This window comes from Zalophus californianus, chromosome 4 (assembly GCF_009762305.2).
Source record: "Zalophus californianus isolate mZalCal1 chromosome 4, mZalCal1.pri.v2, whole genome shotgun sequence".
Classification (NCBI taxonomy): Eukaryota; Metazoa; Chordata; class Mammalia; order Carnivora; family Otariidae; genus Zalophus; species Zalophus californianus.
The window spans coordinates 4,125,158-4,151,942 of NC_045598.1; the positions used below are offsets into that span (position 1 = coordinate 4,125,158).

The 26,785-nt window shown below is 54.1% G+C and overlaps 2 protein-coding genes across 9 annotated transcripts; one reads left to right on the top strand and one right to left on the bottom strand.

The window, feature by feature from the left end:
- Window positions 1-5,373: 5,373 nt before the first annotated feature.
- Window positions 5,374-21,517, top strand: RNF207 (ring finger protein 207). Of its 8 annotated transcripts, XM_027610252.2 has the most exons (19): window positions 5,374-5,599; window positions 6,244-6,532; window positions 7,524-7,668; window positions 7,765-7,846; window positions 7,921-7,996; window positions 8,072-8,197; window positions 8,593-8,639; window positions 8,887-8,959; window positions 9,050-9,118; window positions 9,577-9,645; window positions 9,727-9,824; window positions 10,469-10,655; window positions 10,804-10,989; window positions 11,259-11,310; window positions 11,634-11,751; window positions 15,450-15,530; window positions 16,549-16,742; window positions 16,868-17,092; window positions 21,104-21,517. In XM_027610252.2, the coding sequence occupies exons 1-17, from the start codon at window positions 5,409-5,411 to the stop codon at window positions 16,718-16,720; spliced, it is 2,061 nt and encodes a 686-aa protein (XP_027466053.1). In that variant the 5' UTR covers window positions 5,374-5,408; the 3' UTR covers window positions 16,721-16,742; window positions 16,868-17,092; window positions 21,104-21,517. The 8 variants fall into 8 exon arrangements, with proteins under 8 accessions (XP_027466053.1, XP_027466044.1, XP_027466079.1 ...); XM_027610243.2 differs by having other exon boundaries at window positions 16,549-17,092; XM_027610278.2 differs by having other exon boundaries at window positions 6,244-6,376; window positions 16,549-17,092.
- ICMT (isoprenylcysteine carboxyl methyltransferase) lies at window positions 17,683-26,698 on the bottom strand. Its single transcript, XM_027610303.2, has 5 exons — window positions 26,432-26,698; window positions 25,517-25,605; window positions 24,466-24,635; window positions 23,477-23,694; window positions 17,683-21,159 (listed from the first exon to the last, which is right to left on the bottom strand). Exons 1-5 carry the CDS (start codon window positions 26,624-26,626, stop codon window positions 20,977-20,979), a joined length of 855 nt encoding a protein of 284 aa, XP_027466104.1. The 5' UTR covers window positions 26,627-26,698; the 3' UTR covers window positions 17,683-20,976.
- Between the last annotated feature and the right edge of the window lie 87 nt (window positions 26,699-26,785).

A 26,785-nucleotide genomic window follows, 5' to 3' on the forward strand; every position in this document is an offset into this window, starting at 1 on the left:
TTTTGAAAGTTTTGGAAAGAGAAAAGAAATAAGGAAATTCACGAAACCATGTATCACCAGCTAGTGGAATGGGAGTCGAACCCACCAACTTGGGGAGGTGAGGCCTTTCTGGTCCTGGGGTACTAATGCCCGAGATGCACTTTGGCTTCTTCCTACCTGAAGTGCCCAGCCTTGAAGCAGGTACCCAGGGGCGGTATCTCCCAGGGCTAGCCCTCCTTGGTGCAGGCAGGTGCACGCTCCAGTTTGACCCCTTCGCCATCTCAAATACGAGCCGCCCACCCTCCGATCGTCACCACCTAGCTTTCCAGCTCGTGCCTTGTAGTTTCCCAGTTCCAAAAATTCTTGTGCCTGCCTTTCTCAGGCTGGCACGTAGACAGGAATCACCTGGGGGATCTCCTCAAAATGCAGATTCCAATTCAGTGGGTCTCAGTGGCTTGAGATTCTGCATTTCTCACAAGCTCCCCGAAGATGCTGCTGGTGGTGGGGTTCTATGCGCCACAAGTTGAGTAGCGGCGGGTCTTCATCCCCAGGCCTACGATCCACTGGACTGCTTTCCACCCATCCTCACCCCCTCTTGTCCTTACCAGTTACATCCTGGGGTCCTTTGTTGTAACCACTCAGTTGCATGCGTGCTCCACGCACCTGGCTGCAATGTCCTCATCTGGCAGAAATCCAATCCTGGCTTACAATAGTTGGAGGAAACACACCATACTGACTGGTCTAGGCTTAAACTCAGGCCTTTTGTGCCCGGTGACCAAGTACCGAACCCATCCTGCTATTCTTGCCTGCAAACCACATTCCTGCTTTGCAGGCTGCTGCCGTTCTTGTTCTTTCAGTAGGGGCTGGAGGGGCATCATCCTGTTTGCTTCCTGTTTGTTCCTCTTCTGTCAATGTCACCCACTCTTGCTTCTTCATCCTGGTAGTGGCCATTGGATGGCACATTCCAGAAACAGTAGCTGAATCCAGTTTGCAGTTACTCCAACACATGGAGAACCAGTCTCCTTTTTTCTCCCCAGAGACCCCAGCCCAACCCAGCTGCACGACCCCCCCCCCCCAAGATATCAACTCCCTGGGGCCCATCCTTTAAGCTCCTACATTTTAATAAAACCACCCTAGGCGTGGCAGCTGCTTCCTACGGTTGCTACTGCTCTTGTTCACCCCTTCCATTAACTAGTTTACCAGTCTTTATACCTACTTAACAATCCTTTACATTAAATTCTATTAAAAAATTGGTGTGCTTTCTCCTGGCTGATAGAGCTCCCAACCCCAGCAAGCCCTTGAGGCTGCCTGACAATCCAAGCATCCTCTCCTAAGTGACTATTTGCCACCTCTGGTTAGAATGCCAGCCCGTCTTCCCCAGCCTCTCTCTCAGCTGATGACTTCCATTGCTATTTCTTTTCTTTTCTTTTTTTTTTTTAAGATTTTATTTATTTACTTGACAGAGAGAGAGAGACAGCGAGAGAGGGAACACAAGCAGGGAGAGTGGGAGAGGGAGAAGCAGGCTTCCCGCTGAGCAGGGAGCCCGATGCTGGGCTCGATCCCAGGACCCCGGGGTCATGACCTGAGCCGAAGGCAGATGCCTAACAACTGAGCCACCCAGGTGCCCCTCCATTGCTCTTTCTTTGGAAACAAAGAAGCAATCCAAAGAGAGTATTCAGGCACGCCCACATCTAACCACCCAGCAACATCCACGAACCGCCATCCCACCCCACCCACTGTTACCTCGGAACAAGAGCCCTTGTTCCCATCAGAGACCAGCTTGACACTTGGGGATTAATCATTATTTTATATCTCCCATCTTTAAAAATGAAAGGCAATCTCTTGATCTCCTAACATTCCCATCAGTTACCACCTCTTTTCTTTTCTCCCTGCTATGGACTGAATGCATCCCCCCAAAATTCATAGTGGAAGCCCCAACCCCCAAAGTGACGGTATGAGGAAGTGGGGCCTTTGGTGGGGCTCCATGATTGGATTGGCACCCTCATAAGGGAAAGAATGGACCTAAGGGGCACCTGGCTGGCTCAGTTGGTGAAGCGTGCAACTCTTGACCCCCAGGTGGTGAGTTCTAGCCCCCCATGGGGCTCCTTGCTCAGTGGGGAGCCTGCTTCTCCCTCTCCCTCTGCCCCTCCCCCCTGCTTGTGCACACTCTCTCTCTCTCTCTCTCTCTCTCTCTCTCTGTGTCAAATAAATAAATAAAATCTTAAAAAAAAAAAAAGTAGACCTGAGATCTGGCTCTCTCTGTGAGGACAGAGTGAGAAGGTGGCTGACTTACAAGCCATGAAGAGGACCCTGGGCTCTCACCAGGAGCCAAATCCTTCTGTACATTGATCTTGGACTTCCAGCTCCAGAACTGTGAGAAATTTCTGCTGTTGAAGCCACTCAGTCTGTGGTATTTTGTTACAGCAGCCTGAATGGACTAAGACAATCTCCTTGCACCAATCTTCTTGGAAGCGTTGCCTCTGTGCCCTGTCCTCCCATCGTCTCTTGAACCCACTCTGGTCAGGCCTTTGTGCCCCGGTGATGGGGACAGCTCTCACTAAGGTCACTGGTGATGTCCCCCTGCTCAGGACCAGGGTCAGGTTTCCAACCTCCTCCTGCTTCCTTAGCAGCATCTGACACCGTGGGTCACTCCCTCCTCCTTGCTGACCTTTCTTCCTCGGGACCCCAGGACCTGGGACCCTCTCCTCGCTCTCTTCCCACCTCACTGGCCACTCCTTCTCCATCTCCTTGCTGCTCCCTCCCCTTCCCTGGGCTTGAAGGGCCTCAGGGCACACAGCTCCCCTCATCTTTATCTGCACTTGACCTTTGTTATGACCCAAGATCATGCCTTTAAGTATAACTCCCCAAGTCTCCCTAGACGCCTCACATACAACCAATGGTCTCCTTGATACCTCTAGTCTAGAAGGTCAAGTAGACCCACCCTCACCCCGATGACCTCACTCCACCCCTCGTCCTTCTCCCCACACTGAAACCCATGCTCCTCATCCCACCCCCTCCATCCTCAGCACCACCCCAACCCTGAGTTCCTGAGTCTCGCACACATCGGTCTACTGTACTTGGCTTGACATTTTTTCCAGCTTCTGGGGCCTTGTACCTGTTGCTCCCTCTGCTTTGAACTCTTTGTGGCTTTTCTTGTATCTGATTTCTTCTTGTCCTGCAAGGTCTCAGGCTCGGTGCCCCTCTCTGCCCATGATTACCTAGTGTGCCCTCCCAACTGCCCTCCTTCACATCATACTGATAATTTTCTTTGGAGCATTTAGCACAGTCTGCCATTATTTTTTTTAATTTTTTTTAAATATTGTATTTATTTATTTGACAGAGAGAGACACAGCGAGAGAGGGAACACAAGCAGGGGGAGTGGGAGAGGGAGAAGCAGGCGTCCTGGTGAGCAAGGAGCCTGATGCAGGGCTCGATCCCAGGACACCGGGATCATGACCCAAGCCGAAGGCAGACGCCTAACGACTGAGCCACCCAGGCGCCCCACAGTCTGCCATTATTATACTTGTCTATTTGTGCTGTGTTCCCTCCCATGTGTATGGCCCATGGCTCTGCTCAGTAACAGATGAAGACAAGAATGGATGGATTAAATAAGCCTGCTTATTAAGAGTGAACATCCAGGGACACCTGGGTGGCTCAGTAGGTTAAGCGGCTGCCTTCGGCTCAGGTCATGATCCTGGTGTCCCGGGATCGAGTCCCGCATCAGGCTCCCTGCTCAGTGGGGAGTCTGCTTCTCCCTCTTTTTCTCCCCCTGCTTGTGCTCTCTCTCACTCACTCTCTCTCTCTAATAAATAAATAAAAATCTTTAAAAAAAAAAAGTGAACATCCACCTCCTACTGCCCCTCCTGAGGGAAACTGCTGCATAATTCATTTATAAAGCCTCCGCCAGTTTTGCATACCAGCTCTACCACTCACTAGGGGAACATTTTCTACTTTCTGAGGCTGTTGTTCAGGATTAGGTGAATTAATACAAGTAAAAGAACTTTGAATAGTACCTTGGCCCACAACATTAGCCATTGTTATTTCAGTTATTGCTGCTTGGAGCACAAATGGAACCCGGAGTAGAGAGGACCCTTAAGAGAACAGGTGGTTTACCCCTAGAATTCACTTCCTTTCTTCCCCTGTCAAACACCTACTCATCCTTCAAAACCCAGCTTGAATATTAATTACTAGCTTTTTCTAACTGATTAGTAAGAGCACCTTCTGTGGGTCAGGCTCTGGGCTTGACTCTGATTTCAAGAGAGGCAGAGACAGAGGCTGCTTTCCCAGAGCTCAGAATAACACGTGCAGAGAAGGCTGATAATGACCTGAAGATGGAAGGCACTCTAGAAAACAACACTGGGATAAACAAGCACTGGCCAGGCCAAGAACAGCAGAGGGAGCCCTGCCGGAAAGGCTCAGAACCTCCTCTCCCTCCCAAGCCCACCCCTTCTTATTGGGAACTCGGCTGGTGATGGGGGTGGGGACCTTAATTATTTAGAAGCCTAGTAGGCGCATTTCACTTCATTAAACTCGCGCGCCCTGCTTCACCTCTGAGAGGTCAGTGACTTGGCCGCGAGACCCCAACCGGCCAGAGGCAGGCCTGGGATCCCAGCCCACCCCCACCCCCACCCCCACCCCCACCTCCCCCGCCCAGGCGCTCTCTCCAGCACCCGGCTGTCTGCGGAGGGGCGGCCGCTGCTCTCTGGCGCCCCCAGTTGGCCGTGGAAGAAATGGGGACGCGCAGACTCACTCGCGTCCCGGCCCCAGTCCGCAGGGAGAGAGCGGGTCTAGCCCGCGTGCCTCCGCATCCCGGAGGAGCCCAGAGTCAGGGTCCTCGGGCTCCGCCCTGCGCGGCGCTCCCGCGGCTCCGGGCTCAGTCGTCCCGGGCGGGGGCCAGTCAGAGCCTCGGACCTTCGCCCCCCGCAGGTCTTTCCAGCCTCGGTGTTCCCGCCTCTGCTCTCGGGGCGAGGCGCAGCCGCCGGCCTGGGAAGGATGGACGGGAGCACCATGCCCGAGCCGTGCTGCGGCCCGGCGAGGAAGGGGTGTCGCCTGCAGGTCACCCAGAGGACACCCGGAGGGGAATTCCTGGGGTGGGAGTGAGGGAGTGCGGTGGGCAAAGTGGAAGCAGGGGAGGCTAGACGTTGGATAGGACGCATTGCCAGGTCTGACCTTCCAGGGCCACCAAGGGGGCGCGGGAGAGGCGGGGAGCGCGCATAGGACCCCTCCGCACGCCTCCTGCCGGTTCTCCCTGCTCCGGGCGCTCCCAACCGCAGCGCTCCACGACCGCTGGACGCCCCGTCGGGTGCGGGCCGGGTAGAGGGGAGGGAGCCGCTCGCGGGGGCCGAGGGGGACGCGGGGGCTGGCGCGGACTCCGCGGCCTGGTTCCCGCATCGGACACGCCCCGCCGCCTTCCTGAGCTCTCCCAGAAGATGTCGGGAGCTATCTTCGCGCCCCTGGAGGGCCTGGGAGCCCTGGACGCTGCGAGCGGCCACCCGCTGGTGTGCCCGCTGTGCCACGCACAGTTCGAGCGCCCGTGCCTGCTGGACTGCTTCCACGACTTCTGCGCCGGCTGCCTGCGCGGCCGCGCCACCGATGGCCGCCTCGCCTGCCCGCTGTGCCAGTGAGTGCCTCCAAGCCCCAACAGACACCCGCCACCCCTGGGGGAGATTGGCTCCTTGTGAGTGGGGAACTAGGTGTAGGGAAGGCAAAGCTCTGGCTGTGCCGCACCCAGCCCGCACCTCTCCGCACCATAGTGCGCAGGCTCCCGCCCATTATACAGAGCAGGTTAACCGAGGCCTGGAGTGACGGGCCAAAGACCTTCCAAAGAAAGTCCGGAGGCAAGAGCGGGGCTAGAACATAGGTCATGTCGCCTCGCAGTGCTGCTACGGTACAGGATCTCAGCACAGTGGTCATAACACTCACAGAAATCCACTTTGGGGATCCCTTGAGTCTTAGATCAACATAAGCAGGTTATGTTGGCTCAAGTTATTAGTGGTGTCCCTAAATTTGTGCAATGCAATGAGAGGCAGTTGAGGGGGATGTTTCCACCTTTGACATTCCAGGCTGCCACCAACACCAAGGGTCCCCAGGATTCACCCAGGACGGGGCAGAGGGAGGGACAGGGTCAGAGTGAGCACTGGGTGAGATATTTCTAGCAGATGCCAGGCCCTATTTTTAGTTCCAGCCTGGAATGTGGGGGGTGGGAATGGAGATAGGGAGCTGTGGGGAAGGGGCCTCTGGATCTTGGCTGTAGCTTCTCCACAGACACCAGACGGTGGTGAAGGGCCCCAGCGGGCTCCCTCCGGTGGATCGGCTGCTGCAGTTCCTGGTGGACAGCTCAGGGGATGGCACGGAGGTGGTGCACTGTGCCAACTGTGACCTGGAGTGCAGCAAGCAGGCAGGGATGCCTGGGGGTGGGCCGGGACCGAGGGTGCCAGGTTTGACGGCCCTGATGCTCCCTGATGCGCTCAACATGTCCTTAGACCATTACCCGTCAGTGGATTCTCCAACACCTAAGGCACCCTGGATCCCAAATGTGGGCCCCATTTTACAGGTGGGGAGACTGAGGTCCAGAATAAGTGACTGGAAGCACTAGCAGATAGTGGCAGAGGTTAAAGTCATTTGATTTGGGGAGATCTTACTGGTCCCCAACTCAGGGTGGAGTTGTGACCTCCAGGAAGGGCGGTCCAGTGCACAGGCTTGGGCCTGTCCTTCAGGACCCACTGCTACCTGGGGAGCTGTCTGCAGCTACCTGCAGCCCAAGGGGAAGTGAGGACAATGTGCTAGTGGGGAGAGGTGTTCCTGCCACCCGCTTCCCCGCGGGCCCCCCCCCCCCCCCCCGCCCCGGGTCTATGAAAGGAGCAGAGGCTAGGCTTCAGGCTGGGCTGTGAAAAACCCATGGGACTCTGACCTGTGGAAGCTGTGTGGGTGGGTGGGGTACCCCAAGTCCCAGGAGAACAGCCCTGCAGGATCAAAAGCTCTGGGTGTGCTGGGCTAGTACTGGGATAGGTGAGCTCCAGCAGTAGAGAGATGACCAGCAGGAGGTTAGGGGCTGGAGGCAGGGAGAGCAGGGGAGGAAATGGCCTTGAATGCCAAAGTAAGGAGTTGGGGTCTGTGCTTTCATAGCCATTGCTGGGGTCAAAGCCACAGCTGCAGCCCAAGACCTGGACTCTCAGCCCTGGATCTGGCCTAGGGAAGGGGGACAACTGGCCCTCATCCCCTTTCCTCTCCCAGCCTCGTGGTGACTCCAGATGGCCAGGGTGGGCACAGTCATTTGGCCAATATTGAGGGTGCCAAGATGGGCTGGAAAAGCCTTCAAGTTTGAAATTTTGTTGTAGGTAGAATGTTTCTGCCACGCCCCACCCCCCTTCAGTGTCTCTTCTCATCTGTAAACTGGGTATATTAGAGCGTCAGGATCACAGGAAAGGGCTGCACGTAGGCACGTGCCTGCCCCAGGCTGAGACTGACGTGCTCAGTGACAGGCGCAGGCTCAGGCTCCCCAGGCCGTGGGCAGGCTGAGGCTGCACTCGGTCCTCCGTCCTCAGGATGCAGAGACCACGTACTTCTGCAACACGTGCGGGCAGCCGCTGTGCGCGCGCTGCCGCGATGAAACGCACCGGGCACGCATGTTCGCGCGCCACGACATCGTGGCCCTGGGCCAGCGCAGCCGCGATGTGCTCCAGAAGTGCAGTGAGTGCGGCGTGCCGGGTGGGGGCCCGGGGCCGGGGCCGGGGCCGGGGGCCGGGGTGGGCCTGCCCGGAGCCCTCACCACCGCCCCCGCCGCAGCGCTTCACGCGGAGCCCTACATCATGTTCTCCACCGACAAGAAGTCGCTGCTGTGCATCCGCTGCTTCCGGGACATGCAGGGGTGGGTAGAGAGAGCGGGAGGTGAGCGGGCAGGAGGGCGGCCAGGAGCGGGGCTCATGCGCGGGCTCCCCGCAGGGAGAGCCGGGCGCACTGCGTGGACCTCGAGTCAGCCTACGTGCAGGGCTGCGAGCGGCTGGAGCAGGCGGTGCTGGTGAGCGCGGGGTGCCCGGCGCCCTGGGGCCCGGGAATGTGCGCGCCTGCCAGGCTGAGGCCGCCCTGTTCCCAGGCCGTGAAGGCCCTGCAGACGGCCACACGCGAGGCCATCGCGCTGCTGCAGGCGATGGTGGAGGAGGTGCGGCGCAGCGCGGCGGAGGAGGAGGCCGCCATCCACGCCCTCTTCGGCAGCATGCAGGTGAGGGGCTGTGCGCACTGGACCGCCACAGGCTGAGCATCCTCAGCAGCCATGACCCGGGACCCACAACACCCCACCTCCCGCGCCTGTGGCGTTTGCAGTGAGGCAGGGCAGCAAGCATGGAGCTCTTTCCGGGAGTTACTTAGTCACGTGGCCAGGTGAGGTCCAGCCCCAGGCTGGTGGTAGCGGGAAGGCGTCCCCCCCAGGAGGTGACATTTCAGGTGAGGGCACCCGGGCTCTCAGGCCGGGGGGGGGGGGGGCATGCAGGAAGGAAGGGCTAGGAGGCCGGAGACACAGCCAGCCTAACCAGCTGTGCGGCTGGGCCCCAGGAGTGGGTGAGTGTTGGGAGGGGGCAGGCTGGGCATGCCCAGTCAGAAGCAGGCTGTCCCTCCCAGGACAAACTGGCAGAGAGGAAAACGCTGTTGCTGCAGGCTGTGCAGAGGTGAGTGGTGGCGGGGTCTCCACCCCCTGCCCCTTGGCCCCACTGCCTGGACCTGGGCAGACCCTGCCCCACCCTGGGGAGCAAGACCTCAGGGTGAAGAGGGCAGAGTGGCTCAGGGTGCAGGAAGTGCTGACAGGGAAGATGAACAAAGGTGGTTGGGGGATGGAACTTCCCACTTCTGAGGTCCCAGCTAGGTGGGGGTGAGCAGCCCTCCCCTCCGAGATGAGGCTGCCTGCCCCTCCCCCAGCCAATACGAAGAGAAGGACAAGGCGTTCAAGGAGCAGCTGTCCCACCTGGCCACTCTATTGCCCACCCTGCAGGTAAGGGGAGCTGGGGGTTCAGGGCTGGGCACCCCAGCCCAGAGGCCTCCCACCCCTGGCCAGGTACTGAGTAGGGTCCCCCCCCCACAGGTTCACCTGGTCATCTGCTCTTCCTTCCTCAGCTTGGCCAATAAGGCTGAGTTTCTGGACCTGGGCTATGTGAGTCTCCCTAGCTCCTGAAGGGTCTCCCCACTTCCGACCAGCAGCCCACCCTGCACAGCCAACTGCCACCTGAGGGCTTGGCAGCCTGCCACTTTGGCTGGACCAGGGCTCTCTGGGCTTACCTTCCCCCTCCTCCACACCATCATCTGCAAACCATTTAGGGGCCAGCTGAGTCCCTTTTAAAAGGACAGCGAAGCCTGGAAGGGAGCATGAGCCTCCACTCCCCCAAAGTGTAGAGTCTACCGGGACCCCTGCCACCCCCGACTTTCCTGTGGATTTGGGGGCTGGGGTGGTGTGGGGGTTCTGGGACAGTCCCAGGGAAGGGCTGCAGCCCCCAGTGCACAGCAGGTGAAGTGCCAAAGACAGCCTTGCCTTGGGGGGGGGGGCATGGGGCTTCACTGTCGTCCCCCACCCCCACCCCCTACATGGGCCTGAGCACCCTCCTCTGGCTGCAGGAGCTGATGGAGAGGCTGCAGGGCATCGTCACACGTCCCCAGCACCTCCGGCCAGCACAGAACAGCAAGGTGCACGGTGGAGGGGGCTGGGCTGGGGCCGTGGGACCAGCGGGTAAAAAGGCCGCCTCACCACCCACCCCTGCCACCCAGATCACCAGCGACCACCGCGCCGAGTTTGCGCGCTGCCTGGAGCCGCTGCTGCTGCTGGGGCCGCGCCGGGTGACAGGTGCTGGGGGCGGCGCCAACACGTGAGCAGCTGGGGTGCCCTCCCTGCCGCGGGGACGGGCTGTGGGGGGCGGCACAAGGTACCCGTCGCAGTGGGGACTGGCTGCTTGTCGCCCTCCCCAGAGGCTGGAAGTCCCTGCCCAATCTGGCGCAGAGCCTGGTTAGGGGAGGATGGGGAGGAGCGGGGGGCTGTCCCCAGCTGCCACTGCAGCATCCGCCACCCAGAACGGGGCGCATGGGGACTGAAGGGAAGGGGCAGCTTGGGGTAAGGCCTGATTTCCAGGCCTTAGTCTGGAGAGCCAGAGACACAGGAGGAGTTAGGAGAAATGCCTGAGCTGGACATATGTGCCTGGGGGCCCCAGTCAAGGGAGACTGGGCATCAGGCCAAATGTCCAAAGTCCCATGTGTGAGTGAACAAAGTTTACTCCGGACCAGGCCTGACATGTCCCGATGGACTCTTTTGTCTGTACGTTGACACTTCCCTGGGGAGTTTTTTAAAATACGATGCTGATGTCCTTGGTCTTGGGTGGGGCTTGCAGAGGCTTTTTCAGAGGCCCTAGGTGGTTCTGGCGGGCAGTCCAGGGGAAGAGGCTGAGAGCCTGGAGTAGGGGAAGACCCTCCCAGCCCCCCCACCCCCAATCTGCATTCACACTGGCTCTCTCCTCAGACTAGCAGCGGGCTCAGGCCCCAAGGTGCTGATGGGGCCCAGCTGCCCTTCCCCAGTGGGAAAGATGTTGGGGTCGCCGGTCCAAAAGCCCACGCTGCACCGGTCCATCAGCACCAAGGTGCTGCTGGCGGAGGGGGAGGATACACCGTTCACAGAGCACTGCCGCCACTATGAGGACTCCTACCGGGTGAGTGGGGCCAGGGAGCTGCGGGCTCGGGAAGGCCCCACCCCTTCTCACCAAAGTGCAGTGGCCAAATCTAGTCCTGGCCACCTGGCCCCCACAGTGAACACAGCCTCGCAGGAACCACAGGCACTCATTGGGTCTCCCTGCACAGCGCCTGCAGGCAGAGATGCAGAACCTGAAGGACCAGGTACAAGAGTTGCACCGGGACCTCACCAAGCACCACTCGCTCATCAAGGCAGAGATCATGGGAGACATCCTGCACAAGTCCCTGCAGGTGGACGTGCAGATTGCCTCGGAGTACGCTTCCCTGGAGGGGATGAGAGCAGTCTTCCAGGAGGTAGCGACCCCCTTCCCGGGCACCTAGCCCCACCTGGCACCTTATACATGGGTTACCCCAAGACAGGAAGGGGAGAGAAACAGGACCTTGGCCTGGTCCAACATGAGGCCCTCGTGTGTCAAGTTCTGGAACTGGGGTCTTTGCCGCCTGGAACCATGTGAACTAGCTGGGGGTGCCCTATGGCCCTGAGTAGCTGGAGGACAGAAATGCCACCAGTGGAAATTCCAACTCATGGCCGTATGCAACGTCCAACTCACTTTCTCTTTCAGATTTGGGAGGAATCCTACCAGCGGGTGGCTAACGAGCAGGAGATTTACGAAGGTGGCAGGCAACTGCTGCTGGGTGCACCCCTTTCCTGGAGCTAACCCACGTGCTGGCAGGGGCAGCAAGTCAGTTACCCACTAACCAGATACAAACTCCCATGCTCTTCCCCGTAGTCCTTGACTTTGCCCCACAATTGCTAATGCCCCAAAATGATGCATGTGAGGTCAGGATTCAGTAAGCAGAATGCCTTCCCAAGTCCCACGCTGCCCTTTAATTAAAGAGGCAATCGCTGAGGTAGTTGGGATGTTTAGATGGTATGAGGCTTGACAGTAAGAACCTGAAGCCAACAAGACCCAACGCTCTGGCCTTGGCTCCCACAGCCCAGCTCCATGACCTTCTCCAGCTGAAGCAGGAGAATGCCTACCTGACCACCATCACCAAGCAGATCACGCCCTATGTCCGCTCCATTGCCAAGGTGAAGGAGCGGCTGGAGCCCAGGTGAGACCAAGGGGTGTTCACAGGAGAGCCAAGACACTTAAGAATGTGTGTGGGAAAGGTGCCACACATTCAGAAGAGCTCTTTTCAGGAAGTCAGTGGGTCAGGGCATGAGAGTTTACTGAGGGCATCTGGGCAGACCAGGTTCTGGACATCTCCAAAAACACAGAATGAGTGGGCTGCTTTGAGTTTCTGCTTCTAGGCACAAAATCGCCCACCTCTGGCCCTCAGGGGTAGGTCAAAGCAAAAGATACTTCTTGTGGGTGTAATGACAGCCCTCAGTAGATCCGGGCAACAGGACATGGAAGAGAGCACAGAACTTCCTCACTACATGCTTAAGCAAAGTCTAGACAAGGCTAGGCTCTCAGCACTGTACTTGGGCATCAAAAGGTGTTGCCGTAGCAGAGCGATGTTGGTGGCAGGTCCTCAATGTGCCTGTCCCTTGAGTCACCTGGCCCCAGGGTAGGCTGGTTGCCCTATAGGTCTGGTGCACAGTGGTCAGGCTGAGCTCTTCCTCTACCACCCTCTTGGGGACCCCATTTGCCTCACCCCTACCTTTGATCTGTTTCCTGTACCCCACGTTTCCTCTTTCTCGTGGTTTGGTCGAGTCCACCACCCCCACCATAGTTCTTTGAACAAGGGTGCACAGGAGGTCTATATTTTGGACAGCACCAGTCTGAAATGTCTTTATTCTGCCTTCACACTTGATTGATAGTTTTCCTGGGTATCGAATTCTAGACTGAAATTCTAGATTGGAAATGATTCTCCTTTGACAGCATCGCTGCATTATTTTCTAGCTTCCAAGGCTGTCTTTGAGAAGTCTGAAGGCATTCTGATTCCTAATCCTAGTGACAAGACCTACTTATTCTCTTTAGAAGCTTGTGGAATTTTCTCTGGTCCCAGAGTTCTGAAACTTCCCACTGGTGAGGGTCTACTTCCATCCATTAGAAAGGACCCGGTCCTTTCAGTCTGGAAGTTCATGTCCTTCAGTTTTGACACACATCTTTCTGAACCAGTGAGTTGGTTTCACTTTTTCTCTTTCTGGAATCCCTATTACTGAATATTGGCTCTTCTGGGCTGGCCCTCTGATTTGCCTTCTCAGTGTTTTCTTCTGTCTCTCTGCTGTACTTTCTGTGAGACGTCCTTTTTCTTCCAACCGTTATACTGAGTTCTTCATTTTTTTTGAAGAAAATTTCCAAGAGCTATTTTTAAAATTTCATTGTTTTCCATTTCCAAGAGCTCTTGTTTTGTACCCTAGACTTTTTTTCACGCCTTCTGTTGTTTCATGGACATAGTTTCTTACCCCTCTGAGGCTGATAGGTGTTTGTTGTTTTTTTTCTCCCTCAACTCTGTTTCCTCCAAGTTTGTTTGTTTGTTTAGGTTTCCATCTTCCACATTAAAGGCTTTTGTCCGGTCATCTTTGATCATGTGCTCCTATTAGGAGCTGGGGGGCAGGGGCAGACTGGATGCTCAGAGCACGTGGGTGGCGCTTCAATGCAGGGGATCAGGGTAGGCAGGGCTTTTTTCTGTGTTTTCCCCAGCCTCCTTCCTGAAGGCCACTATGTGGAGCATTTGCAGGCACACCTGCTTTCCAGCAGTTCTCACCTACGTGTGGTACCCTCCCAGAGACTAACCCTTTGGTGGGGTGCGGGAGGGGCAGCTGCTCTGCGGTAAGGATCTTGACTGTCACCCCCCTCCCTACTTCTGTCCCGTCCTCCCTGTTGCAGAGGCGAGGGGGCTGCCAGTTGCTGGGCCCGCTAGGATTCTGTGGTGTGAACGGAGCTGGGCCTTGGCTTGTCCCACTGTCCACTCTGAGCTTGGGTTTCTCATGTCTGCTGAGGTAGTTAACCACTGACTACGTGCCCTCCAGCTTCAAAAATTTTGGTGTTATCCCTTTCTGTTCTCAACCTGGGGAAGTTTCTTCCCCTGTTGTTTTGGCCCCTTTACTAGAGTTTTATCGGAGTTTGAGGAAGAAGGAAAATTAAAGCGTGTGCAATTGTTATGTTCGTCCAGAACCGCCAAGCCACCCTTCAAGTGAGCCTTCTGACATGCGTGCGGCGAGGTTGGACTTGGCACAGCCCCCGCACAGTTGTGACGGCACCCTGGCCTACCCAGGACTAGCTGCCGTGTCTCCTCAGCGTGCAAAGTCGCTTACTCCACCTACTGTGCAATTCCATTTATAAAACCTCAAAACCAGACACAACTATCCTCTGGCATTAGCAGTCAGGATGGTGATGACCCCCGGGGGGCCTCTGGACGGAGGTGACATTCTGGGTGCCGCCTACCAAACTCGTTCAGGCTGTGCACGTGTACCAAGCCTCGTTCTTATAATTGGTGTGCATTTCCTTCTGAGCGCTCTGCTTCGGTGAGAAACTAGCTTCAAGTAATGTGCTCCTGGAGGCCTGGCTCTGTGGGGAAATGGCGCCTGTGGCCAATTTTGGCAAAGGGAAAGCTCAGGCTAGAGCCCAGCTCCTGGAGGTCTGTGGGGGAGGGAGGCTGCCTCTGTCCCTTTCCAGGGCACCATTCTCCAGGTGTCTGGTGTCGCTGCCTCTGCTTCCTGGTCTTCCACTGCCGGCAGCCCCACCCCCCGAGCCCGCTCCTGTGGCCGGCTGTGGTCAGTGACCTCTGGCCGCAGCCCTTGGTCTCTCAGTGGTGCTCATGGCTGCCCTCACCACACTCCTCTCTTGTTCTGAGGCAGCCCACACTGGTTTCCCTCCTGCCGCTCAGGCTGTCCCTTCTTAGACTGGCCACTCTGCCACCTCTGCTCAGTGCCCAAGTGTCAGCTCTCCCCAGGGCCCAGTCCTAGGGCCTCTCCCCATCCCACACCCTATGCTGAAGGGGCTTCATCCATCCCCACAACTTTAAAATCCCACTGCGACACAGACAACCTCCAAGCCCTTCCCAGCATAGGCCCTCCTGGGCTCCAGACCCCTCTCCAACTGCCCCGTCCTGGGGGTCTCCACTTGGACACGTCTGTCACAGGTGCCTCAGATCCCCCAGTGGCAGGACTCCATATCCTCCCCCACACACCCCCCTTGCAGTGAGGGGCATCACATCACCCAGATGCCCGAGTGAGAAGGCCAGGGACCTTCTGATTCCTTTCCTTTCCTCGCCCCATTTCCAACCAATCCCGGAGTCCTGCTGACATGACTGTCTCAGCCCATGGTTGTCCCCATGGCAGCCCCAGGGCAAGCCACCATCACCGACCCTCTCCGGCCCCTCTAGGGTGTTCCATAGCTAATGGTCTTCTTAAAGCCTAGACTTCCCATCACTCCAGGGCCTGACAGCCCTTTTGGGACCCTCCTTGTCCACCTCCAACCACACTAGCCCCTCACCACACCCCAGTCACAATGGCCTTTCAGTTACCCAGGGAAGTCAGACCAGCTCCCCCCTCCCAGCCTCTGCCTGGAATGTTCTTGCTTCAGACTGTCCCAGAGATCCTCTCCACAGAGGTCTCTGCTCCTGCCATCCCCCGCTGCCTGATCCTGCAGCGCCTTCTTCCCAAGCTCGGCACGTCTTCCTGACCACAACGTAACTGTCCTGAGAGGAGCCCTGGCCTTCAGTCAATATCTGAGGACCAAAACCCTAGGCAGGCCTGAGTGTCTCACTCAGTTTGGCTCTCTGTCTAGAGAGCTGAAGGACAGTCAGTCAGCGGCCGGCTCTGCTGCCTTCAAGCTTCCCGGGAACTTTCTCTCACATAGGCTTCAGGCGCCAGCAGACGAACAGTCGGAGCACCTACAAAACACGTGTGATGACAGCGCCAACGGTGAGACTCAGGCCAGGTAAGGCGAGCCTTCCCAGCCCAAGTGGTAAGTGATTCAATCTGAGACAAACATGAGGCACAGGGACAGGTCCCCGGGTTTCTTTCCCATTCGGCCCAGGCTTGACGCTGACCAGCTCTATGGGCTCGGCTGGGTCTGGTTGTAAAATACAGGGCCAGAGAATTCACGGAGGACAGAGGTGGCTGGCGTTCTAGAATCATAAACGGCCACGGCTGCTGTCTGCACCGCTCACACTGCCGAGGGTTGCAGACTGGCTCGCGTGCATTTACACCAAGTGACTCAGAGTCACTTAAATGAGAAAAAGTGACTGAGGATCATATCTCGATGTGGGAGCATCACTGTTCACTGGAGGCACGGTGTTTGCCAAAATACTTGCCAGAGGAAAAAAGCAATGCGCAGGAACAGATACATCACTGTCACAAGCTGATCTTTTAGTATTTTGCTCTCAGTTAAGTGTGCTCACCACGGGGCTGCAAAAATCAGAGTGGGCAGAGCTTGGAGGACATGGCACAGTCCGCTGCTGTGACAGGCCAGAAACTAGTCTCACCCTCCCTGCCACCACGTTCTGCTCAGATGCTCCAGGGGAGTGTCCATTCAAACCTGTTTTCACCACAAGGCTCTGAGAAGGCCTGAACTGCAGATGTTTGGGCAACTAAAAATCATTAGAAACGGGATGAGAGGGGCACCTGGGTGGCTCAGACGCTTAAGCATCTGCCTTTGGCTCGGGTCATGATCCCAGGGTCCTGGAATCAAGCCCCACATCGGGCTCCCTGCTCAGCGGGGAGTCTGCTTCTCCCTCTCCCTGCCGCCTTCCCCTGCTTGTGCTAATAAATATTATCTTTAAAAAAAAAAAAAAGAAAAGAAAAAAATGGGATGAGAATCCTTTAGGAGATGATACAGTTCTGGTTCACCCATGGGTACTTCCAGAAAGGCTTCCCATTCCAAAAGCCTTGGCCCCAGTGGATGTTAGTGCTGGCATGGGGGTGGTGAGTAGACCTCAAGTCAAGTGTTCCTTTAGGAATGACCCGGTGAGTGTCACAGAGAAGAGAGAGAAAACATCAGAACGTAGAGGGAACGGCCGGACTCTGAACAGCCTCACAGAAGAGCCTCCACTGAAGAATAAAGACCCTCATAGACCCAGACAGAAGAACGGGGGTGATATCCCCACACGGAGAGAGCGCCCGACTTAGCAAATGGGACTGGTCCTGAGGGGTGGGTATTTTACAGCCTGCACATCAAGACTGGGATATTTAAGAAAACGTTGTTCCCATCATGAAACACAGGGTAATCACTAGACAGCAGAAGACCCCAGAAACTCTGACAGGTCCTCATTTCAGATTGTTTCGCCTGAGCTGAGCTTCACTCTTCCCTGTGTTCGCACTGCACGAAGTCTTGGTCCCCATCACGCAGCTGCGGACGGCATCCCAGTCCACATGGAAAAGCCCTTCGCTGCTCTGGCACCCCCTTAGCGTCTGCATGCGGGGACCCGCACTCCCATCAGCCCGCACCAGTCCAAACTTGAGATAAGGAGACTCCAGCACTGTGCAGCACTGGCCCTGCTGGTAAGTTCCACCCAGCAACCTGAGCACGGACTCAGCAAAGAGGAAACCCCACTCCAGTTTTCTCCTTTCACACAAGGACTGAGCTCACGGAAAAAGCAGCAGCCAGTGGCATGTGGGGCAGGAGATGGTCACAACTTCTCCACAACTTTTTCTCGCTTTTCCAGTTGCCCTTTCTATCAGGTGAAATGTCTCAAATGCTTAAAAAGGAAAATTAACCCAGATGACCTAAAATTTAAAGTTTTGGAGGTAAAATGTCCACACAGCCACATTTTAAGCAGATATCCAGCTTACTCAGCGGTTCCAACAGCAAATGGCTTCCACATGCCAGGCAGACCAGCAGATCAACACACGAAAACATCACATCAATATCCAACACCTCTGCACCTGTTTTGGAGCATGGACACTCATTCCGGAGCATCACAAACCCTTGGTAGCCTAACGGGCAGGAGGAACTTGTCGTAACAAACTGGTTAGAGATTAGCATTCAGAACTGAATTGAGTGGGCAAAATACATCTGGTTTTATGCTGTAAGTCCCAGACATTTCTTAGTCAGAGGTGACATGATTACGTCCCACCCAATAACGCTATGGTTCATGGTGAAATCAAGTACAGTTTTATTTAAGAATTGGAAAGAATATTCAGTATCTGTGAAAGAAAATCCAATTTAAAATATTTAAATAAACATTTCTGCATGTAAAAAGACGAGTAGAATAATTACTCCATTAAATTACTCTCCTAGCTACGGGATGGCTTCCTCTAGAGCAAGCGCTTGGGACCACCCGTGACGGCTGGCCCTCCAAGCCCAGGGCAAGGCATCAAGTCTCACAGCAGGGCACAGAGAGCAAGCCTCTCCCACCAACCTCATCAAGTCACTACAGAAGCAAGATGTGGTGGGAGATCACAACTATCTAAGGCAGTAAGAAAGTGCAGAGAAGGGACAGTGGTTTACTGTACCTATGACAGAGTGACTGCTACCAGAACGAGCTTGAGCTACGGACGACCCTCCTGAGCCTAAGCTATTAACACATGTATTGGTTTAGGAATATTCCCCTATCATGTCAATCACTCAGTGTGTTAAATAAATGGAAGGGATTAATAAAGTTTAGTCTTTAGGCTCAAGAAGCAGTTCCTACAAATGATGAAGGGACAGTGGGGTATGCTGTCTTTCGCTTTCAGCCAGGCTTCTGCTACTCACTACCTCTTTTCTGTAAACTGCTATTCTCAGCCACAGCCTGCAAATCCTCATAGAATGTTTCATTTTACGCTGCTTCAAAGTAGCTTTGTTCTGTGCATTGCCTTTTCTCCATTTAAGAATCTCCACTTTAAAACCTGCAATGGAAAAAGTAAGTCATCTCTTTTGACAGTTTCTTAATTTAAGGGAACTGGTGATGTGGCCTTTACCCAAAAAGCTTTTGGGAATACCCAAAAAGCCTGTACTTCATTAACCTGATTCTCTGTCGTGTACACTGTCACTGCTAAATTTATACAGTTAAAAATAATCTGAAAATGTCAGTACTAGATGAAAGTCAATCACTTGCCAAATCTTCCCCTAAGTAGTTCATCTTTTCTCCCTAAGTAACTGCTGACTTCTGCTCTGGGTGTACAAGTCAGGCTCGGGGTGTGTCCCTACTCCCGCCCATGGGATTTTGCTTTTTAAAGCCCAGGTGGTGTAACGGTAGCATCTCACTGCAAAACACCAGGCCTACCTCCTGAGCTCAAGAGCCTGGCAGGAAGGTGGGCTTCGTGAACTCCAGCAGGCGGACGAAGCTGAGATCACCAAATGCCAGCGCCTTCAGACTTTCTGTCCAGAGCCAAGGGCCATCGTTAGCTGTCCTCCATCTATTAAAGACAACTTCACAGCCCCCCCACCCCCACCCCCCACCGCGGGAATGAAAGCTGGGTCCAATCCTGCTAGATGCAGCACAGAACTTTCCCTCAAGGAGCTGGGGATGGCTGCCGAAACCCCAGCCACGCCTTCCTCCAGTCTGCAATCCCGATGAGTGGAGTTTACTTTGCTAAGCGTGGTCTGGAGAACAAGTCAGAACTGATTCAACTCAAGTTCCCAGAGTAAGTGCATGTCGACGTCCCACTGGGGAGTGTTCGTGCCAGAGGGACCAGCTGCTGAGAGCTCCAGCAGCGGCCTTGGCCAGCCTGGCTGCAAGGCCCTCTCGAGGGCCGATGGTAGGGTCCACTCACACCAGAAGAGTGTCATCCCAGGAATCAACAAACCCGTAAACCTCTTTGGTATATATAATAACGAAAAAATTAATTAGGCCATGAAATCTAGAAGTCAGTACTATTTCTGAGTTGGTAACATGCTCTTCTGAACACACAATTCCAGAGTCTGGTACAGCTGACCAGGGTCCGCATCTGTGCAATCTCTCACGGCGCAGATTCCATTTATGCCATCTCTCTTATCTAAGTATTTGAAACGTCTGACGTTGTTCTTCTAAATTTTCACAACACCCCTATGAGGTAGGTGGTATTGACCCCATTCGACAGATGGGGAATCTAGGCACAGAAAGGTTAAGTGGCTCCTCGAAGCCGCCAGGCGCGGCGTGGCAGCTGGGCAGCTCTGCAGCCAGGGGCGGCCACCGCCTTCGCGAGAGGGCTTCGGTAGTGCCACCGCCAACTGCAGGAAGGATTTCACGCTTTTCACGCTGAGACCAAGGCCCTCTCTTATCCAGAATTAAACAAGGGTCTTAAAGCTGATGTATTTAAAGCCAACCACTCTCCCCAAACTTGAAAAACAAAAATACTGACTAAATCTCAGTTGGGATCATTTGCTCTATTTAAGACTTTCGTAAGCTGACTTGCTTGAATCGTAGTTATATATGCTTGAACCCCTTTGGAAAAGACAGTCCGAAATGGCATTAGAGTCGGTGGAATTTTGAGAACAGAACATAGAAATGAATAGTTAATAAATTTCAATTGAAACACAAAAATATAAGCTATGATGCATTAAGACTAAAATCCCAAATAAATGGAGAGTAGTACTTCCCGATGGTTAACAATGCCTCACACAGAGCAGGGGTTCAGTAAGCATTTCTTGGATAAAGGAAAAATGATACATCTTCGACACGCCTGTCACTGGTAACAGCCCCCTCTCGGGAGAAGAGCAGGAGCCAGGACCCCAGGGAATGCCACAGAGGCCCACAGTCTCCCTGGCTTGGGGAGGGAGTGCCTTGTTAACAAGCCACTCAGCCAAATCGTCTGGAGGTGTCCATGCTGCCTGTCTGCCAAATAAAAGTTGGGGCTATAAACACCAAGTCCCCTTAGAATTTATACTGCTATTTATAAAAAATAGATATGTAAATACGATTAAATATATTAAGAGCCAAAGTGCCTCGTGAAGAATTATCTCTACAACCGTATAGACGCTCATGCACTTAGCACAGGAGTAAGGAGGTTGAAGCTGTGCTGTTTTCCAGTTAGATTCTGAACGTACTTCTAACACTAAGCACTGCTGTCCACGTACCCCTTCCTGCCAAAGAAGCCTTACGCAGGAATGAGCGCGTCCACTTCTCCTGAGGGGTCTCAGTTACACCAAATGCCTCGTGGGGGATGGTGCGCAGCCGGGGCCCTCACCAGGGCCCTTCTGGGGGGGTCGCTGTAGAATATTGCTGTTATTTGCTCCTTGTCCATGTTTGATCTGTGTCCTACCTTGATTCAGCCCAAGAACAGATTGCTCTAGGGTGTGGGGTCCTTTGGTCCTAAGGCCTTCTGACCATTTGGTCTTGAGTGATACTCCAGAAGAGTAATTGGTGACACACAAAATGGTTCAGAAAATCCATTCCGCAGAGTGGCTGACGGGAGGCAGCTGTGGCCCGGGCCATGCCGAGTGGGAGGCCCCCCGGGGCCCAACCTGGCCCGCTCCTGCTGTGTTATAGCTCCACCTTGACCCCCTTTATAAAAGGCAGGCCTGTGGGCACCCGCTTCTTATACTCCAGGTACTCCTCTCCAAAAAAGTGAATTAATGAGATCTCCTCTTCTTCTGTCCGATCTCGGAAGAATCGCCACACTGTGAGAGCGTAGCCAACACCACAGACGGGATTACACAGCATCACCTGGCGGGGGACACGAAGTTGATCAGGGTCAGTGTCCCGACACCGAGAACTTCAGCAGCACCTGCTTCTCCTGAATATCCACAGAGGACTTCCTGCCAAGGGCCCCAGAGACTCTCAAAATACTATTAGTGTCTTTGAGAACTGAAACCATTCACTGAAACCTTACCCCTACTTTTACATCAGAGCTAAACACTCATCACTTTAGTTTTTTTCCAGACACTTTTCTGTTGTTCCTCTTATGTGAGAGAGATCTAAAAATTAAAAGATCAACTTTTCATGGGACGCCTGGGTGGCTGAGTCAGTTAAGCGCTGCTTTCGGCTCAGGTCATGATCCCAGGATCCTGGGATCGAGCCCCGCATTGGGCTCCTTGCTCAGCAGGGAGCAAGCTTCTCCCTCTGCCTGCACTCCCCCTGCTTGTGCTCACTTGTGTTTTCTCTCTGACAAATAAATAAAATTTTTAAAAAATAAAAAAAATAAAAAAATAAGAAAGATCAACTTTTCGGATTTCAATCCTCAGGGCAGATGAGGGCAGTTCCTGATCCCACCCCAGGTGAGAGTTCCCGTGGAGCTCCCAGCCTGCCCCTTCCTGTTCCAAGTGTGTATGTGCACGCGCACACACACACCCCTCGCAGCTGTCTCGTGCCCCCCTCCTGGCCCCCACGGCCTAGCCCTGTACCACATACAGTGCTACTGTGAAATCACTTGTCTTCAAACCACTCCCCTGCCCAAACCCAGAAAAGCAGTGCCTTGCCTCCAGCCCCCTTCCTCAGGGCTGTACCCACTTGGACTGCCTCTCACCTCCTTACTCATGTGCTTTTTCCACTTTGAGAACATCTTCCCCACTGATCTACCACCAAACAACCCCTCCAGGCCAAGAACATCTCCCAGCTCTCAGGAACTTCTGTGCTGTGTGGGAAACCCACCACTCCACCCCTGCCCACTCTGACGGACCCCCATGGAAACGTGTCTACCCCAAGGAGGCAACTTCCACCCAGAGAGCCAGGCACATGCCCTCGACTTGCTCCCATCATTGCTTACAGGGTACTTAACTGTGTTTCAAGCACAAGCTAAGCCCTTTCCAACCAATAAGCCCCCACAGCAAACCTCTGAGGTGGCACTGCTGTTCTCACTTAACGTGTGAGGACAGAGAGGCCAAGCAGCCAATGTGAAAGCCAGGACTGGCCCTGTCGATGATCCCGGAGCCTGTGCCCCCACAGCCATCACACACGTGTGGCTTCTTGACACACCCTGTAGTGGGGTTTCCCAATAGCAGGCCACAACCTGTTCCTGTGCCCTGAAATCCATTCAGTGCATCATAAGTAGCATTACAAATAAGACAAAAAATAGAGTATTTTGTACACAGTAAGTACTATCCTGGAAAAGACCTGTTCCATTTTTATATGCGCATGTGTGCTGGGTCACAGTGTGAAAAGATCTATGGTCACAGCGGTAGGCAAACTCTTCAGTTCTAGAGCACTTCGGTATGCAGATAGCATTTATGGCAAATTACATGATTCTACTACAGTCAACTTGTTCTCAGGGAATACGATTGTTGATGCAGGAGAGTCTTAGGTTTCAGAAATGCAGGTATTAAAATAAGTCCTGTGCGGACTGTCCTGACCCTTCTACACCATGGGGGGTCACCAGAGTCTCCCCAACGGACCATGCATTGCCAATGGAATGCTTGGGAGCCCCAGACTGGATTTTCCCAAAGAGGTGAGGAGTCTCCTAAGCTCTGGTCACATTCTCTGACCAAGTCTTTCTAGAACCAAGAGAACATATCCAAGAGGCAATAGGCAGGAAACAAGGCTTGGTCTGCAACCTGAGACAGAATAAACCTCTGTAGCTCATATTAAATCCAATCTAGACCTTTGCCTCATCAACAGCAGCTTCGAATGAAAATCAGAATCCACTTGAGCAGAAGGCTCTCTCTCCCGAAAGCCCCATCTCTGTCCTCAGAGCACCCACTGGGGTGCTCCAGATCTAATTTAAAGAAGCAGGGAAGGGGTAGAGCAGATGGGCTAACAGTATCTAGAATCGCCAGGAGTTTACAAGTTTAGGACACCCAGATTTTATGTACATAGTAAAAAAAATGTTAAGGACTACATCAGTTCTTTTGCATTTTATTTTGTTCTCACTCAAAACATGACAGGGGGCACATGCACCTATTTAAAGGAGACCAACAACCTAATAAATCCACTGAAATCCACTGAATTGTACACTTTGAAATGGTGAATTTTATGCTATGTGAGTTATGTCAATTTTTAAAAACGTAAAAGAAATTAAAGGCAACCACTGTCATTTCTGATACTGTACCTGGGTTCCAATACTCCAGTAAAACCACCCAACATAGGAAGGATGCCGGAACCAAGCATACACTCCACTTGTGACCAGAGTGTGGGTTTCTGATTTTTCATTCTGCACCACGTGGTTGAAATTGGAGCCAGCTGTGAACATCGCCGCTTTCCTCAGACATTCTCCAAAGACCACCATCAGCAGCCCCATGGCACTGAGCCAGGTGATCTGCTTCAGTTCTGGAGGAGAGACATGTGACAAACAGGAAGTGAAGACATGGGACTGTGGAGCTCCCCCTGCAGATGCTTAAAATTAACCTATTTTCCCAAGGCTAGCAACATTAGGAAACATGCTAGTGGGCAATTAGCATTTGTCATCACATTAAAATTTAATTATAAGCAAAACACATTCCCCTAAGTTGTGCTGTTCATCTGTTTAAAGTGCCAACAACCCAATTAGAGAGTCTTGGCAAAGACCTGATGGACTCCCCATCCATGTCCCTCAGCCACATGCCCCCTTCCTTCCCTTGGGGACAAGGACAGCTAAGTGAAGCAGAGAAGGATCTAGTGTTTCCCGCCCTGGCTCTTTACTGAACCCCGGGATCCACATACATTTTACTTAATTTGCTGTGGAAAGTTCAATTTGAGAGGTTTCAGATGCAGAGGTTTTTGTTAATAAAATCTTCACAAGAAAAGTCTCAAGTCACAGAAAATCAACAGATGCAAATCTCTGACTGTAAAATTAAGATTACAGCTATCACAGTTTGGTATATTAGCTAGTGTGGTATGTTATGGAAGGCTTAAGGCAAACGGTCAACACGTCCTCCATTCAAAATCCAGAAGTGGAATTCACAGGCTCTGTTTGTCCTTTATAAAGAGCTTAGTGAGGATAGAGATCCGGGGAAAATCACTCCGGGAGATTATAGCTGAGAGGTGAACCCATGTCACTGCCCTCAGGCCTGCACAAAACCACCCTTCTCCCCTCCAGAGGAGAAAGGAAGACACACTGACCTGGCCAAAAGATATTTTCTAGTGTGAACTCTATCCAAGAAGAAAGAGCAGCTACTGTATACTCCAGACTGTGATTCAGGAGAAAGGAATCCAAGGACAGACTTTTGGGATTATTGACTGCTGTGACTAAATATTCAGAATAATGGAATAGTGACAAGGAGCACATATACCTGTTTAGAAACAAAAAGAAAGAGAGGTAAGTTGGGGCAAGGGAATCAAGTCAGCCATAACTCAAAGTACAAATTTGGGTCTGCCGAACTGTCCCTGAATTCTAAGAGGAGGTCCCGTTGTTACCTATCTGAGAGTGGACAGCAGGCACCCACATGTAACATGGCTGCTCAGGTTTGCAGAAGGTGGGGTTTTAAAAGGACTACATGTGGAATGTAATAGACCAAACAAACAAACATAGGTAGGGAAGGCATTATGGGCCTTTCACAGTCTTTTGAAAATGATACTACACAAAGTATGAGAGTGGGACATAATCAAAATAAAGCAGTGATGTATGTTGAATACAAAAATTCAACAAAACAATTCCAGCAAAGAAGGATTAGATGGCTCAGAGTATTGATAACAGGAGATAAAGCTTTTTACCTTGAAGCCACTGGTTCATATCCAGGTCAGGGACTAGAAGGCTCAAGGGCCTGAAATCATAGTGTAGGGAAAAATCCTACACTGGCCGTGGGGGATGCACTAGATGTGACCTAATAGAAATTAGAGATGGAAAAGGCCTGTGAAGACGAGCCAGAGCCTTGCCCCTTCCTGTCAGCGAGGACCTGTACCCTCTTCTGGGAAGGGCTCGTCACATTACTGATGAGGGCACCTACGGGGAGGGTGCCAGGGAGACCTGTTTCTGCCTGCAACAGAAGCAACCGGTGGGCACAAGTACTTAGGGTCCAAGACATAGGAATCTAGGTGGAAGTTAGAGACCTTACAGAAACCTAAACAGCCTTCAGCCAGTCGAGATGAGACACAGGGATGAGGAAATACCACATCTGACTCTCTGATTCTCCCACCCTCGCCTCAAAACCATTATTCCCAAAGTACTTCTTACCAGCCAAAGTGATTCCAAGAAGACTGGCTAAAACTTAGCAACATGCCGCAGCCGAACACAAAGCCAAGGAAACAAGCTCGGATGGCTATCTGAAACGGACCCAAAAGAAGCTCAGTCACCTGGCTGTTCCCTGAGCACACAGGGAGCACCCACCCAGTCTGCAGGAGCACACATCCTACTTCCGGGGAGTAGGCTACTGGCAAACACGTAGAGCTGGTGTGCTCAGAAATTAACAGGGTGAAGCAGGGGTGCCTGGGTTCAGATCCCGCGTCCACCCCTCTCTGGCTGTGTGGCCTTGGGCAAGTTACTTAGCCTTTCTGGACCTCGGGTTTCCTCACATACACAATGGGGATAATAATGGTACCTACCTTTTAGGATTGCTGTGACGAGTACCCATGTAAAGCACTTAGGAGTAAGCGCTACGTAAGTTCTAGCTGCCATTGCTATTGTTATTCAGAGCCGTGGGGAAAACCGCACGAACCTAGTTTATTGGTTGGATTTTTCCCAAGACCACGCAGCGAATCTAGCCCAGGCAAGCGGGACTCCGCGCCCAGCCCCCTCTGACCTGAGACTTGGCAGCAGGAAAGTCTCCACACCTTAAATTACATAAAAGAACTCCTGGGCCCGCTCCCCCCCCCCCCCACCACCCCACGCGCCTCTGCCGCAGGTGCTGAACAGCACCAACTGCAATTTCCCACCCACTCTGCCGGAGATGTGGGGGCCCGCGCCCCGCGAGCCTGGGTCCCTCCTGCCGCCTGAACTCGCCGATAAAGAACACGACCGGAGGAAGCGGCCCCCGTCCCCCGCAGGCCCAGCTCCCGGCCCGCCCCGACCCCGACCGGACGGAGCCCGCGCGCCGTGCCCAACCCACCGGGCTCCCGCCCTCGCCCCGGCCCGCCTCCGCCCGGCCCGCACCTGGTAGCGCGGCGGCCGGTAGAGCAGCAGCAGCAGCGCGTTGAGCCCGGCCACGTAGAGGGCCAGCCCGGTGCGGCCCTGCAGGCCGGCGCGCGTGAGCAGCGGTAGCGCGAGCACGGAGGCGCCCAGCAGGAAGGTGGCGAGGCTGAGACGCGCCTCGGAGCCCGGCGGAGCCCGCGCCGCGCAGCCCGCCATGGCGCCGGGCGGCCGACGAGCGGGCGACGGCGCCGGCTGTAGCCTGGGGAAAGCCCGCCCGCCGCGCCTGCGCACTGCGCCGCCGCCGCCGACCGGGAGGCGCCGCTGCCCAGAGCGGCGCGCCTCCCGCGAGCTCTCGCGATACCGCCGCGCCGCGGG

Bases quoted from the DNA above. Each gene is read 5' to 3' on its own strand.
- RNF207 (XM_027610243.2), top strand. From the start codon at position 5,409: ATGTCGGGAGCTATCTTCGCGCCCCTGGAGGGCCTGGGAGCCCTGGAC. The intron at 8,640-8,886 runs GTGAGTGGTGGC...CCCCTCCCCCAG, and splicing joins TTGCTGCAGGCTGTGCAGAG to CCAATACGAAGAGAAGGACA. The intron at 9,825-10,468 runs GTGAGCAGCTGG...CTCTCTCCTCAG, and splicing joins GCTGGGGGCGGCGCCAACAC to ACTAGCAGCGGGCTCAGGCC.
- ICMT (XM_027610303.2), bottom strand. From the start codon at position 26,626: ATGGCGGGCTGCGCGGCGCGGGCTCCGCCGGGCTCCGAGGCGCGTCTC. The intron at 24,636-25,516 runs GTAAGAAGTACT...GTTTCTAAACAG, and splicing joins TCTTGGAATCACTTTGGCTG to GTATATGTGCTCCTTGTCAC. The intron at 23,695-24,465 runs GTCAGTGTGTCT...TCTCTCCTCCAG, and splicing joins AGAAAATATCTTTTGGCCAG to AACTGAAGCAGATCACCTGG.